This window comes from Ptychodera flava, unplaced genomic scaffold, assembly GCF_041260155.1.
Source record: "Ptychodera flava strain L36383 unplaced genomic scaffold, AS_Pfla_20210202 Scaffold_30__1_contigs__length_3116999_pilon, whole genome shotgun sequence".
Taxonomy (NCBI): Eukaryota; Metazoa; Hemichordata; class Enteropneusta; family Ptychoderidae; genus Ptychodera; species Ptychodera flava.
In genome coordinates this window covers 4,070-19,631 of record NW_027248352.1, presented here as the reverse complement: position 1 = coordinate 19,631, position 15,562 = coordinate 4,070, and the positions used below count along the sequence as shown (strand labels likewise).

Below are 15,562 nucleotides of genomic sequence, written 5' to 3'. Positions count from 1 at the left end.
AATACTTAGTTTCCGGTTTGCCAGTAATATAGAGTTTTATATCACTTCGTTTCCCGGATCGGGTCATGTCATAATATCGGAGATACGGCGCCCCCAACGTCCACATGTGACCCAAATCTCCTGCCCCTCTGCACTGCACGCAAACATCGAACTACAGTCACACTACTTAGTCATTCTGGTATCTTTTAAAACGACACTCTTCGAATAACTAGGCGCATAAAACGTCAGCACAGACTAACAATACAATAGCAGAGAAAAATGTTTTAATTTGGAAATACAAATCATTAGGGCGTCATTTTCAGGCGGTGAGAGAGTAATACATGCATGCTATGCAGATTGAGACAGAGTTTCTTGAGGAATGTATGAATTAATTGTAAAGTATATTTACACAAGAAACAGAACAAAAATTCCTTTACAAAACAGACTGAGTTGAAACATCTGGCAGATTTTGATTTATTTTATTACTTAAAGGAAGGCAAGTTACAGAAAGTATCTAGACCTGAAATCACAGTCTTTAGTTCATTTATGTCTTTCATTCGCATTTTGTGAAAATATTAAGGATACTTTATGACAAATACTTTAAAGAAAATAATTTTTTTTGAAAGCAGAAAGTCAAGGATGAGGGACAGTTCTATAACAGAAAATCTCCAATGTTATGACCACGATGAATTTTTGGTGAATAGTGATACAAAGTAAATTGAAGATGTGAGGGTCCATGAAAACAGAGATACTGTCAACAAAATTTTTATGGACCAAAGGTTCCATGACATACCAAGCCAGGAGGTCAAAAATACATATGGTTTGGCTCAATACTGACTTACTGATTTACTGACTTGGCAAATTGGGTAGTAATACTGCAGACTGTCTGGCAGGAAAACGGTTAAAAAGATATAAAGCTCACATTAACTTGAATCACATACAAATGATCTGTACTTAATATTTTGTTGGAACTTTGCCATTTTTTAGTAGAAACATTTGGCAAATTACACATTTGAGGCTCCATGGTCTCAAAACTTCATATTATGCTTTTAAGACCCTGTATTTTTGGGAAAAGAATGATTTTCAAGGTTACATTTTCCCAACACTTAAGAACATACAAAAGATTGTCATTGCTAACGTACATTCCTCGTTACAGGGACTCATCTTTGGCGTGCGATAACGCAGACCCTGAGATTAGTTTGAAAGTCAGTGCATTTTTATGAATCGAATTGCTGAAAATACAATATGTTAATACAAGACTTGTTTCCTGGATGACAGAGGTAGATTATGTTTTGTGTTCCATTGTAATCCAAATCAATTCATCTCTGAATACAGGACTGTCTTTTCATATCTCTTTCATTGGAAGTCAAATCGACGCCTTTGGCAAGTCAGCGTGGCAATATGGTGTAATTTGCTTTCAACAGTTTATGACAATAAAAAAGATGCCAGTAGTATTAGTTGTACTGATAAAGTTGGGGAAAACATCATATATTAGCTGTCATGTTTATGAAATACTGTACGTACAAAAAATGTGTAAACTTTAATATTCACCTCCAGAGTTCTCCATAAGGAGATTTTAAAGGTAGGGGACTCAATCCAACGGATCGAGTTTGTTCTAGTCTGTGAGAAGATTATAAAGGTGTCATAGCGTTTGTTTTCCATAGACATTGTAATCCAGTAAGTAAATTTCCTGGCAAGGACAATCTGACGCCTGAACCATGCCTTCAAGGGGTGGACCACTTCCAGTTTGCCAGCAGTCTATTCATATGTTAATAACCATACAAATTGATACATTTTCAAATCAAATTATGCATTGTTATGTAAAGTGGCCGCTCCTCCGTTTATCCAAGCTGAACTTAGACTTGGTTCAAGTCGGTGAATTTAAAAAAAATAAAATCATTTATAATAGTTTCTCTTGTGTCTCTCCTATTTCGTACAAACCTATCCGGAATTTGGCAGCTCACGCCAGGTTTTTCCCAGCGATTGAATGTCACGTTTGAGTCTGCGCAGTAGTGAGTAGTTTCTGCCGGATTCACCGACTTGGACTTCTTGCAAAGTACAGGCGGTGAGACGGACTGTGTACACAGTGACGTAGAGCAAATACAAAATGATTGACAGCCCCCGCCGTTATTCTGGCCAATAAGAAGAACGCATTGCTAATAAACCTCTGCATGCATTAAAAAGTTTGTTGTCATCTCCGTGCAAAGCTAGACATCGAGTACGTTTTATATCTGGGCGAATAATGGCATCAAGTTCGTACATCAACCGCGTTTTACTACTGATCGGTCGACCATCGCTAATCATGCGAGATTACCAAAGAAAGCTTGTTGAGAGTTACATTGAGGGAAAAGATGTGTTCGTCTGCGCACCAACCGGCAGCGGAAAATCACTGACATACGAAGTCGCCCCACATTGTTTTGATTTCCATCGCTTTGGGCACGTAAGAGAACAGGCTACAACTGTAAGGACGGTGTCTTTTTCCATCCTTGAATAACCGGCGACGATTTCGCATTTTGCAACATGGGCCCCACAAACAACACAGATATTTTCACGCGTTTTCGGTGATACAACAGAGGTCGTGCTGACTTTTGTGGGAGTGATCGCACTCGACATTTTGTCAACAACGCCATGTGAGTTTTATGCACGTCTCGTTTGGGTCAATTGGTAACTCCTCCCAATGTGTAAAATTTAGTGATGTCATCTTATGAATAATATATGAGTAAAGAAAACGTCATCTCATGAATAATTTATAGCAACGCAGATCGTGCAAGAAAGCCAAGTCTGTGATTCCGGGTGAAACTCCGCTGTATAGCGTTCACTCCACTCATCGCGTTCACCCTACTCATCGCGTCCACTCACGCGCGCGTTTCACATGAAAGCAAAATACAAATCATTGCGTTCACTCCACTCAAACATTCACAAATCACAGACTTGAACCAAGTCTAAGCTGAACTCTGTTCATGTTGTACACTACAGCTTATAAACATTTACATTTCTTTGACAACAAAAAAGACAAACCGAGAAAACAAACAATTAAAAAATAAGAACAAGAACCACATTAAGTTGGTGTCGTGTTTTTTCTCTTGTATACAATCATATCATTCACCTTATAAAAAACTTATTCCATTACATCAATTATCTATACCCTGTCTTGCAGATATTAACAAGAATATTTTGACATTTCATTCACTTCTTTTCAGATAACCTTCCTAATCATCGTTTTCTGAAAATGCTGTGTCGTCATGGTTACTCAGTTTGTCTATTTTCCTCTCAACATCCTGGACTCGCTGCTCGTCCATCACCATGGCTTCCTTGTTGGTGACCTTTGAACTTGTCTGCGACAGATCAGCGATGGTCTCTGGCAAGGGTTTGTTAAGGCTTTCCGGTAGAAGGTAGTCAAACATTCCGGCTGTGAATCCAGTGCCACCAAATATGAAGAAAGCTAAACTCTCACCCTTGAGTCATAAGATATAAAATGTACAATGTTAAAGATGTATATGAAATATAAAGATGTAAAAATTTGTTTTTTAGCATGGAATTGCATGGACCATTGCAACAAACCCACGTTTCATTGTGGATTTGGCTCGTCGAAGATATTTAAAAAACCTGTCCTTGAGTTCTATCACATATAATGCACAATGTTAAACATGTGCATGAACTATGAGGGCGTAAAATTTGTCTTTCGTGCATAATTGCTGCTTTGCTAGGTCAAAGACGCTCATAAAATACCCTGTCAATATACTTACTTCTGTGCTTAATTTCATGAATCCCATGTACCCACAGGAATACAAGCGGTGAAAAACTGCTGACTTTACTAAATTCATAGATGTCTAGATACACACATCTATGGTTAAATGAGCACACAAATGTATACCACACACTGTATTGGGGATATCAAGTGAGCTTGACTGCATCTAACATGATGACCTTTGAATGCATGCATTCTTCTGGCAATTTGGTAACAACTACAAGAATGTCTGTAGTAAAGGAAATAGCTTTGATTTTGGAATTTTACCAAAATGTTGATCCACTCTACATGGGAGTCTATGACGAAAATGTGAATCATTATTTCCCCATATAAAACTTGCAATATTTGTGCATATATGGACCCTGAATAATTGACATAATTGTAGTTGATTAGAAGAAGGGTGGTTTCAAGAGCATATGTGTTCTAGAAATTTGATTTTGGAATTTCACCGAAAATGTTGATTCACTATACCTTGTAGCCTATCAGGAAACTATGAATAATTTTTTTTACAAAAAAAAAAGATAAATAAATCTATGTACATATAGACGTTTGATAATTGATATTAATGTATGTGTTAGACTAAGTTGTTACAAGTGCATGTGTGTGCAAGAAATTTGATTTTGAAATTTCACCGAAATATTGATTGACTATACATTGCAGTTATGCAGAAATTTATGAATAATTTTTAGATAACAAAACATCAAATCTTTATATTTATTGATGTTTGACAATTGATGAGAAAAGTACGTGATGAAAAAGTCTGTTTGAAAGCCCAGATGTTAATAACAAATATGATGTTGGAATTTAACCAAAGTGTTGTTTCGAGAGGTTAAAAAGTATTTTTTGAAAGTTCAAAGGTCAAATGAGAAATTATTTGTCAATTCAGATATTACTGATACTGACTATGACACTTAGAGAGAGTCACTATTTCGAATACTTTTGAAGGGTCAAGGTTCTGTATTGAAGGACGGTGGTCATACATTTTTCCAGCTGGAGTCAATTTCACAAGGATCTGGACACATAGATTATCCTCCCAAACTGTTATTTAAAAGTTGTTTGACCTGAAGCTTCAAGTTGTTATTGGTGACACTACGCGCTATTCTAAATTGTTTGTATTCTGTCAATATCCGCAAAAATTAAAAATTTACATACGGTGACGTGAACGTGGAACAATGACCTAGACCCAATGTATTGTCAATGGGAATATGTTATCAAAGAAAGGTTAAGTTGAAACTTTTAGTCATTATAGAGAACAGTTTTGAACAATAACAGTGAAAAACAGAGAAGTTGGGTAAGTAAAAATCATGACAACCTAAATCTTTTAACCGAAAGTTGGCTGCTCGGATCATCAATAAATAATACCCTAAAACTTGCCCTCCAAAAACTGAAATGGCAGGAAATGAAAGTGCCAGAAGGTATATGGAGAAAATTTTATATGCAATACGTTTTCATGTCACCACTATGCGACGTCAATTTTTTTAAATACCCCCCTGGCATGTTGCAAATTTTTCAAGCTCCCCTCCCCCCAGAACTCTCCCCTACCCACTCCAAAGGTATTTGTAATTCCAGCCTAAGAGAGGTGTCTATTCTGTAGAAGGCCTTTAACATGTAAAATGCCACAGGACCACAGCAAGGTGACCATTATAAAGAGGTGACCACTAAGACAGGTTTGACTGTAGTTAAATGGTTTGGTTGTACATGTACTTACCAATGGTACAACTGCTGGTGCTAGTATTCCACCAATACGAGCTGCCATGGCACAGACTCCAATACCAGTGTTCCTGAATGCAATAATATTCAAAATCAATCTTTCTGCAAACAAAATTGTACAGGGATAGCACAGATGAACTGAAAATTCTACACAGCAACAATTAGAACATACCGGTATTCTTTATGAAAAGCTAGATTTCTTACCTCAGTACAGTTGGCAAGAGTTCTGCAGTGTATATGTAAATGATGTTAAAAGCCGCGGCAATGCCCATCTTACCAAGCAATGCCAAGGAAGTTTTAATGGAATCAATGTGACCTGTGAATGAGAACATTAAATGTCAGCAACTGGATGAGAAAACAATTGTGAGATGGCAAGCATAAAAGTCATTGTTCCCAATACAAAAGTCATCAACCTACTAACAGAATATTCTGAGTGCATAGCTAACATTAGTCACTTTTCAGATAACGTATGCATATTGCTGTAAAAGACTCATGTTTCAATCATGTCTTTTTTACATGTAACACTGTATTTACTCATTTTTGTTCACTAAATCTCATAAAAATTTTATGACTACATCATTTAAAACCTCATCTAATTCTAATCAGGGCCTCCAAAACTGATGTAAAATAGAAATACGTACTTGTGTTTGATGGGATAATGATTAATGACAGACATGCAATGCCTCCTAGCATCATGGACCAAAATAAAGTTTTCTGTCTTCCAGATCTGAAGGACAATAAACAGAGTCACTGTCATCATGTGCGAAAATTGACAAATATAACATTCATCATATTAGGAGGAAATCATGCAAAGACTTCATATAGAGACCACTTCCCCCCTCTTTATGGGCATTTGATTAAGGTAGAAGGCAATTTGGGGACAGCTAGTCGGACTCTCAAATTTCTACAATTTTTTTATGATCTACTACTTGTGAGAGCTCATTTTAAGCTCTCGGAGAAAGAAAACCTTTCACTGTCTTAGTTTTTCGAAAATCCAAAATTTAATTTTTCCTCCATAGAGTTAACACAGGAATGGTGGCTATTTTGAATTTCAAAAATTGCAATATGTTGGGCAATTTGTTTTCGCTAGTTCCAAACTTTGCATGGTAACCCCGAATTATATTGTTGCTTTGGTAAGTTGATGGTTAAAATATTCATTGAGGAAAGTTTGGGCAAAAGTTGAAGTCTTTCATTTTCAATGCGCCATACTACCTTACCACAGCCTTACAACTAACTCTAATTCTAAAAGCCTTCAAAGTTTGAGGTGTTTCCTCAAGGAAGGCCCCCAATGTTTTTTTTATGATTTCAGGTTGGTAAACCCAATAAAGAACTCTTGCTGAAAGCATCAGGACATACAGATGGATTTGATGTGTTTCCAGAATGGAAGTTCCCAACCTACATTGATTTCAGGTTTGGCAAATAAAGAAGTCTTGCTGAAAGCATATAAGGATTATGTATTTGAAAGGAAATTGATTGCTACTTACCTGTTAATAAACATCATGCATACAAGATATGCAGGTAATTCCACAATACCAGAGAGTATAAAATTCAGATATCTATCTCCTCCAAGACTACTGGCATTCATAGTTAATCCATAGTACACCATACTACATGTAAACCTATCAAAAGATACAAACACAGCTGTTTGTATGTGACTTGAATAGTATATCTGGCTATATGGCTGCATTGATACATATTTAGTTTTCCATCTCAGAAGACAAATATCCACATATACAGAAAGTTACCGACAACAAAATTCCATAGATTAGTTGTAGATGTAGGTGTACAATAAAATCCAACATACATACCATGTATAAGTTAAAATCAACATTCTCTTCCGTAATTCCCAATGCCGGAATAGGTCCAGGAAGCCATATGTTTTTCCAGCCATGGGAGAAGATTTTGAAGAATTTGAAGACTTGTCAGAAGACTCTAACTGCAGCATGTCTTTAGTGACTCTCATACCATTTTTATTTGCAATATAGTGCAGAATATCCTCAGCTTCATGTACTCTGCCACGGGTTATCAACCACCTAGGGGATTCTGGGATTATCCTAGGGTTGAAGGGTCAAGGGGTAGAGGTTAATAAGAAGTCCAGCCTAAAATTTGTAAATGCTCTATATGCCAGCAACGACATGTGACAGCCACAATAATTATTATCACAAAATCAATATATTTCAACACCATTATTCATCTACTAGTACTATTGAGAAAAGTACAATTTTCGATGCGTTCAATAACATATACCGTTTCCAGGCGTCCCCACCTGACCCTTCACGCAGAGCATTCTGCAGCTGCGTCTGCACGTTCACTGCTGAAGGTCACAAGAACTCCGTTGGTGCTGGGTGTTTTATCAAGACACTGTAACTGAAACATGCAACACAAACTAAAGAAATTTGTCTAAAGTTACAGGGTACTGGGCCTTTATTAAAGCATTTGACTCACCAATAGGCCATTGTAAATAATATCCCTGGCATTGATGTGACAGCAATGAGGTACCTCCAATCCCGTATAAGGTATGCGATACCACCATATATCTGAAATGTAAAGGAAATACAATGTCATCAAGAATAACTTTCTGGATTTGGTTATTCTTACACTACATACCTCAGTCCTCTTGGCCCTGCATACATTATTTACATGTATCATACAAGTACACCAAGGCAGAACGCGTCTCGGGCACAGCTATTTGGGCCCTCAAATTTTACCATTGTTTTCTGATTACCATTTGTGGGGGCTCATTTAAAGCTCTTGAAGTAAGAAATTTTCATCATCTTAGTTTTTTGAAAATCAAAAATTTTATTTTTCCCCATAGAGTTAACTAAGGAGCGGCGACCATTTTGAATTTCAAATATCGGTAATTGTTAGCTGATTTGCTTCTCTAGTACAAAATGCCCGATTTTTATTCTTGATTTGTTAAGGGAATATTGAAAATTCCATTGAGGAAAGTTTGAGCAAAAGTTTAAGTCATTCACCACACCATTCACCATTCGCTGTTTTTTTCAACTAGTGAAATGGAAAATTCACTTGACTGGAGTGAACTATTTGTCAATCAGAGAACTTGGCCAACAATAGCCGTACTTATAAGCCCCTCTCTATAGACTGCTAGCCCTGCCAGCAGATAAACAGCTATGCAACCAGCTGTAGCTACGCCCCTCTCTGAAGGTAACAGACCAAGCAGATAGATTGCAATATCCCTTGCACACTGTACATAGCTCTACAGTAGCTATAGCACAGCCCCCCCAAACCCCTATTGACAGCTAGACCAAGCAGATATGCAGCTATTCTACTAATGTGCATGCATCAAGCCTATACCAGATTTTTTTCTGTGACATACAAAGTCTCTGCCACATTTCTATAATGCTTTGCCCAATTTGCTATCCAAGGAATGCTTTATGCCCATCACATGCACAGTATAACATTTTCTTTATCACGTGCATAAGCCGAGTTTATCGTCTCCGAACAAAAAATACTTGATTTATTCTCTGGTCGTTCTACGTCACGACAACCCGCGTCTATGTCATAAATTTTGGGGCGTCGGACCTTTTTTTTGTCAATCTTTGGTGTGCTCGTAAATATGTAAACAAACAACATGGCGGCCGATGTTTCTCCCACGATCAAATTGTGTCTGACGTGAAAATATCGCAAACATTAGTAATGATAATTAGAGTCCGACAATACATCAACTAGGCAAATTTTTGAAACCTCGTGTTTGAGTTTTGTCGCCGATATGCATGGGTTGTATTCATATAGACCCCGCCGATGCCTGAACTTTCGACGCACTGTGTACTTTCATGTGGTAGGCCACAGTAGACATAAGGTTTCCACTGCAACAAGGGGTCAAGTGCGGTGTCCATGCCTCCAAAAGTCATGTAATGAAATTGATATTTTCACAGACTACGACAGTAATAGTCCGAATAATGTAAACACAAGAGTGTACCACCCATATATTCCGAAGGAATTACGTGAATAATTTGCGGAAACAACGAACTCGAAGCTGGTCGCGTTACCATGGGTTCCGTAAGCACTGCAAACTGGATCAGGCGCGATGTTTACAGTGTTCGCGCTGTCGAGATTCAGTCGATATTTGTTCCCGAAAAATAGTGTATCTTCGTCTGTGATAAATTTCTAGGACTATGCTATCTTTGAAATAGAGTATAACTTTGCGGAAGGTACATGTAGCCTACGTGTAGACAGAGAGCTTTCATTTGCTCCATACACGAACGAACGCACGCGTGAACGCTCACGCATGCGACGGACGACTGGAAATGATTGACAACTTGTGCACGGCGTACTGATATTATTCCTAAAGTAGTTCAAAAGTTTAAATGCGGAATCGTCATGGAAAACTTTTTTATTTTGCAAAAAATACCGCAATTATACGGTGTCGCTCAAATTTGATCAGAATTGGTATATACCAGTATGGGTTACCAATGATCAACAATAAATGTTGCTTCTATATGTTCAGTGGAGGAAAATTCTATGTTGATGTTATGATAATGATTTCTGCACAGTACAACCAGAAAAACAACAAGAAATATTTAAACCAGAAAAACAGGAATGACAAAAGCAATTAAGGTCTGAAACTTTAGGTACTGGAGGTCAACTTTAGCAACATGCATAGCAGAAACAAGCCCCTCTTAGTTTGAGTATAGACGGTCTTCGCCCCCTCTACTGTCTATGGTTTCATCAGGTCTGTTAATATGTAACAGTTCATAAACAATGACAGGAAATGATTCAAGATCAGTGGAGTTGGCCTGTTTCTTACTGGCCTGCACATTTGCAGGATTTCACTTTTTCTTACCTCATTTGCACATTTTTGACACTGATTTGTTCATTTGAACAAATTCACATCTCAACCCCTACATCTACGGTACCTGTACACCAAATACTGAGACGGTAGCTTTGGCGGTATGGGAGCCTTTGTGTGTGACGGACATACATCCGCACATACCTCCAAATATACAGATATGCAAATCAGATGCAAATGAACTGATTCAGCTCATACGATAACCTCACATTGGTATACCAAATGTGAGCTAAAAATAACGAATTCTTGGCTTGTGCATGTGATAAGTATATCATTCCCTAATATTTTTCTTCGTTCAGCTCAGAAAATACTCTTGACATAATGACTGTGTCACCACTCGTCTTCGACTCGTGGTGACACGGTCATTACGTCACTCGTATTTTCCTTCGCTGAACGAAGAAAAATATTAGGGAATAATATCTAATTATTGTATTTGCTTGGCTGTGGTTTGCTATCTATGAAGTTGGTACAATGACATACAAATTTTCAAATGCTTTAAAAAACATGGTATTTGCCGCAGAATGCGAATTACAAAATCTTTCAAAGCAGCCTACTTGGGTCGCCATCACATACATGGACATCTTTGCTTAATGTTTTGTGAACGATTTTCACACTGTCAGTAACTTTTTCAGGGCAGGTAATGGCTTGAAATGCGCAATTTGCACAATCGTGAAGTCGAGAGAAAACCCTGTACCAACAATTCAGTGCACATCCCTATTGTGATATTTAGAAAAGTATAAACTTACCACAATGCCAATTGCAAAATATGCTTGGACTAGGGTACCAGCCAAGGCTCGGTACGATGGACCAACAGTTTCTGTGGCTAAAATAAAACCGGTCAAACCAGCACCACCATTACACATGGCTGTTAAAAACCTGGCGAAAAAGGAATGAACAAAGAAATATTTGACGGATTGCCGAGGTTAAACTTTGCCATTTATAATATATGGTCACCAAAGAATGACGATGAGTTGCTCTAATATGGACAATGGAATATTGTGTTATTGATTATTTCAAAGTGATTTTAATTCACTGGTTTGCTATCGAATATTTCACTGGGATTTAATACGGCAGATTTCATATATTACTAGTGAAAAATATTGAAATTAAATCCTGGTTAGTAATTAATACTTCTACAGAAACTCACCTGAGGATACAAAACATGTTATATGAAGTTGCTGCAGCACTCCCCAATGAAAACACTGTCAGCAGTCCTACTGATAAAAAGAAGGAAATTCTACGTCCATAGCTGTCTGACAAACTGCTGAAGATATAGCTGCCGACCAGTACACCTGACATGTATATAGACTGTGCCAGTCCAATTTTGTAACTCTCACTGCAAACCAGGTCCCACTGCAAGATGAGAACAACATTGGATAATGTGTCAACACAGTGGTTACATTACACTATGGTCCATTCTTTGCCCTTCAATCACATGCCAATATAAACACTGTTATATTGCCAATAAGTTTTTAGCTTATTCATTCCCTTCCAATTATCATCATTGTGTAAGTCTCTGTACCAAGAAACGTGATAATCATAAATGCTTTGAAAAGTTATTCTGGACTGTTTTAATGGTGATATTAATGCTTACAGACAGATGACTAAAATTTATATTTCTTTCACCTTAAGTATGTAGTATGTATTTGAATGAATTCAAACCACTTTGAATGACATCTTGCAAATGCTGAACGTAACAGAATGTTATTAGTCATTACTAAACTATGCCAATATCTTAACATGTGACATACTAATACAAAGTTTTTGATTGAATATTTACCAAGTTCACCAACAATGCCTGCTTGACGAGCATCTTTCAAAACTCCCAGCAGATATTTATAAAAGGATAGGTTATAACATCAATAAAATATTACCTTTATCATTAATTTTATTCCCCTAGAGTTCACATCCATAGATAAGAATTGTAATGACCAAATGATCAAAATGTCCTGAAGCAATTTTCACAGAAAAATTCCCATTACAGGAAATGAGCCCTTCATATTGAATTGGGAAGTGTGATATCGAACACTGAGAAAAACCAATTTGAAATATTGTTTTAATCAAACAAACTAAGCAGCATTCCTACGTAGCACACTTGTGTCTAGGCTAAATACTTAATGCTGTGATTCGAACAATGAAGAAAGCAACATACAGTTCATTTCCTAAAGATACCATTGACTGTAAGATATTTATGTCATGGTAACTTGCAAAATGGTCCTATATGATAGACTCTCTAGCAATCATGGTCATTCCTTTGGCATTCCCGATTCACGCCTTCTACGCTATGCTTGCAAAACCCCAAACCCCCAATCCCTGTATGTGCGAGAGACTTTACCAAGAATAGGAAAGACAAGGCACACCAGACTGTCGACAGTCTAGAAAATGCTTTGTTTGATATGTTAATGAAGTTGTCATGTGATTTGCTACATAATGAATTTTAAAGGGCTGGATTACAAATGTTCAAATGAAATAATTTTTGCTGTTTACACCTACCGTTGTTGCTATGGATGTGAATTCTGCATCATACACATACTTCTTGCAAGGCTTTGCACACGCATCGCTGATGACATCATCAGTTTTCGTGTTCACTTTCTGATCCACACAGTGGAATTCGGGTACTAGGCCAACGAATGCAAGGCACAGCATGTGTACCGCTGTCCACATAGAACATATCGTTGCAACGATAACAAACTGTTGCCGCTGCTGTTTTCCAAATTCACCGATACTCTTGAGTATTTTATCAAAATCCATTCTCCTTGCAGAGTTCCTCACTTCCACCTCAAGGTACCTTGTCTCTCATCATCTGTCTTCTTCTAAAAATGAAAAAATATAAAACATGTCAGGTTTTTGATGTTTTTTGTTTTGTACGTATGTTGTCTACCCTTGCTGGCTCAATGCAGTACAGGACTCTCCTGGTCTGATTTCAAGTTCATGTAGCTGGTTCAGCAAGCTGGGGTAGCCAGGTTCAGCTACGCAAGTAGACTAAGTTGCCCCATGTCTGTGGAATATTAATATCATATCAAAATTGTGGAATAAACTTCAGCAGACAGTGTTGAGTAGATGTTGGCATTACCGCAAAACCATGGCAAGCGAGTAACTAAATTAGAGCAACGTTACTGACAAATGCTGATCGAGGAACTTTGGCTAATCTTCTACATGTCAGCCTCGGCCAGGTGGTTAGGGCACATCAGTGAAGGTCAGAGATTAGAAGCTGTATATGTAAGCAAACCTTGGGCCATGAGAAAGTATAAGTACTGTATACCCGACAATTCTGAGAAAAAGAAATGCTGGCAATTACGACCAGGGAGAACAAATTTATAGCGATGGCTGGGTGAATGTTATGATTGTGTTGCTATTGGAAATAACTGACTGGCTGCCTTAGAGGCGGCACATCCTCAAGCAGCCGGGTGTCAAAAATTCAGTCACCCTGTAGTTCCAGTTCCAGTATGAGTTTGTTAATGCTGATTTTTGGTTTGCTTACAGATGAGAGGAACGCCTAGATGCATTATGTCAAAGATAAAGGTACTAAAATTTTACTCAGATGGACACATTTTCAAATTTGCCTGCCCGTTATTGGATAGTTGTTTTGCAAGAGGTTTGCTACACTGATCTTGGTGTCCTCTTAAATGACTTTGCATGCACAGTCTGATGGTATGTTCTATGTGTGGTACGTCATGCTATATGATTGTCCATGACTGATAGATGTACCACAACCTGGCACAAGCTTGCAGTACGTCCATCCATGTGCTACCTTCATGATGAATGAAGGGATCATTGTGTATAAGAACAGACAAATTCATGACAGCTCTCTAACACTGTCATGATCACCACATGCCTCCACAACAGGACCCAATGATTACAAGTTTTTCAGTTCCCTTGGAACAGAAAAAATGTGGGGAGGGGGGCTCCAAAGTCGACTTGGCTCATGAAAAACGACAGGTGGATTAAGCATTTGTAGTATTCGCAAAATATCTGATAATCATAAAATATGAACATTATTAATAAAACTAGTTTGGTATTTGATCACAGATGAGCTTCCTTTTCCTTTGTGCAATACTTGAAAAGTCACTTTACGGGTTCATTTCCAGTGACAGTGTTGAGTTTCCTTTCTAATCAACAATACCGACAATACTTGGAAAGTCACTGAAACTGATCACACTTGACACAGCCGTTTACGGCCTGTTCAGCAGAGTACATTGTGCCCATATGTTTAACACGCAGTCGCTTATGGTTACCTTTACCAAGAGGTAGCAAACGTCCCGTTTTTCTACGTTCGTGCCTGGGGTGTTCGCCGTGTACCTGAACCACAGGCGACTGCGATTGAACACGCCGTAATTCGCGTAAACGTCAATATTTAATTAATCTACCAACCTTTCCACAGCAGCTAGCCTACAAGTACAATACATTTTAGTTCAGACGAATGTAATTTGCCGATAAAGACAACCTCACTGTCCTTAATCAAGTTCATTTACTATCTATGGCAGCTCCACGATGGCAACATATGGCAAGAATGAATGGGGCGTCCAGCTGTACATGAGCAGAGGGACCGTGATTATGTAAACTACTCCAACCGCTGTTCAATAAACTCTCGAATTTGTGGAGGGACCGTGATAGAGACTAGACTGCAGAGATTTTTTATTATAACATTACCTGATTTGTACCACACAAGCACAGTCGACGCCTTTCGGCGAGATAACCTTGGACTGAAGAAACAATCGTGAGGTCACTGTTGTATCTGCACAAGCTGATGCGAGAGAGATGTTGTGTCGGCGACGTGTCCATTCGACTTCAGACCCACTTCCGCCTTTTACTGGAATCAGCTGGCGAGGCATTGTGGGTAACTTCAAACACTTTGAGCTCTGGACCTAGAGTACAGCCACAGGGGGCTCGTACTCCTTGTTTATTTGTGTCTGTTTGTTTGTGTGTATGTGTTTGTGTTTATTTGTTCTTTTTAATGAAATAACAGCGAAAAGCTGTTTTGTTAATATTTGTCAATAAAGAGCAGTTTATTTATTTGTTTGTTTGTTTGTTTGTTGATATGAATTTCCGATGGTGAGGGTTAGGGTTAGGGTTAGGGTTAGGCTTAAGTTAGGGTTAGGGTTAGGGTTAGACTTATTCACTCCCTCTATATATTCAGACTGAATTCTGAATATATAGAGGGAGTGAATAAGTCTTACCCTAACCCTAACCCTAACTTAAGCCTAACCCTAACCCTAACCCTAACCCTAACCATCGGAAAATCATATATCTTCAAACAAACAAACAAACAAACAAACAAATAAATAAATAAATAAATAAATAAACTGCTCTTTATT

General features: G+C 38.0%; 1 protein-coding gene across 2 annotated transcripts; it reads right to left on the bottom strand.

Annotated features, from left to right (window-relative positions):
- Window positions 1-442: 442 nt before the first annotated feature.
- On the bottom strand, window positions 443-15,057 carry LOC139127286 (solute carrier family 22 member 15-like). 2 transcript variants are annotated; one of them, XM_070693200.1, is made up of 11 exons: window positions 14,898-15,057; window positions 12,741-13,060; window positions 11,395-11,600; window positions 10,994-11,123; window positions 7,883-7,974; window positions 7,246-7,491; window positions 6,922-7,056; window positions 6,079-6,164; window positions 5,642-5,753; window positions 5,436-5,508; window positions 443-3,434 (listed from the first exon to the last, which is right to left on the bottom strand). In XM_070693200.1, exons 2-11 carry the CDS (start codon window positions 12,996-12,998, stop codon window positions 3,189-3,191), a joined length of 1,584 nt encoding a protein of 527 aa, XP_070549301.1. In that variant the 5' UTR covers window positions 12,999-13,060; window positions 14,898-15,057; the 3' UTR covers window positions 443-3,188. The 2 variants fall into 2 exon arrangements, with proteins under 2 accessions (XP_070549301.1, XP_070549300.1); XM_070693199.1 differs by having other exon boundaries at window positions 12,741-13,057.
- Window positions 15,058-15,562: the final 505 nt, after the last annotated feature.

Bases quoted from the DNA above. Each gene is read 5' to 3' on its own strand.
- LOC139127286 (XM_070693200.1), bottom strand. From the start codon at position 12,998: ATGGATTTTGATAAAATACTCAAGAGTATCGGTGAATTTGGAAAACAG. The intron at 7,492-7,882 runs GTGAGTCAAATG...CTTCAACCCTAG, and splicing joins TTATTTACAATGGCCTATTG to GATAATCCCAGAATCCCCTA. The intron at 6,165-6,921 runs GTAAGTAGCAAT...ATTGTCCTTCAG, and splicing joins TGCATGATGTTTATTAACAG to ATCTGGAAGACAGAAAACTT.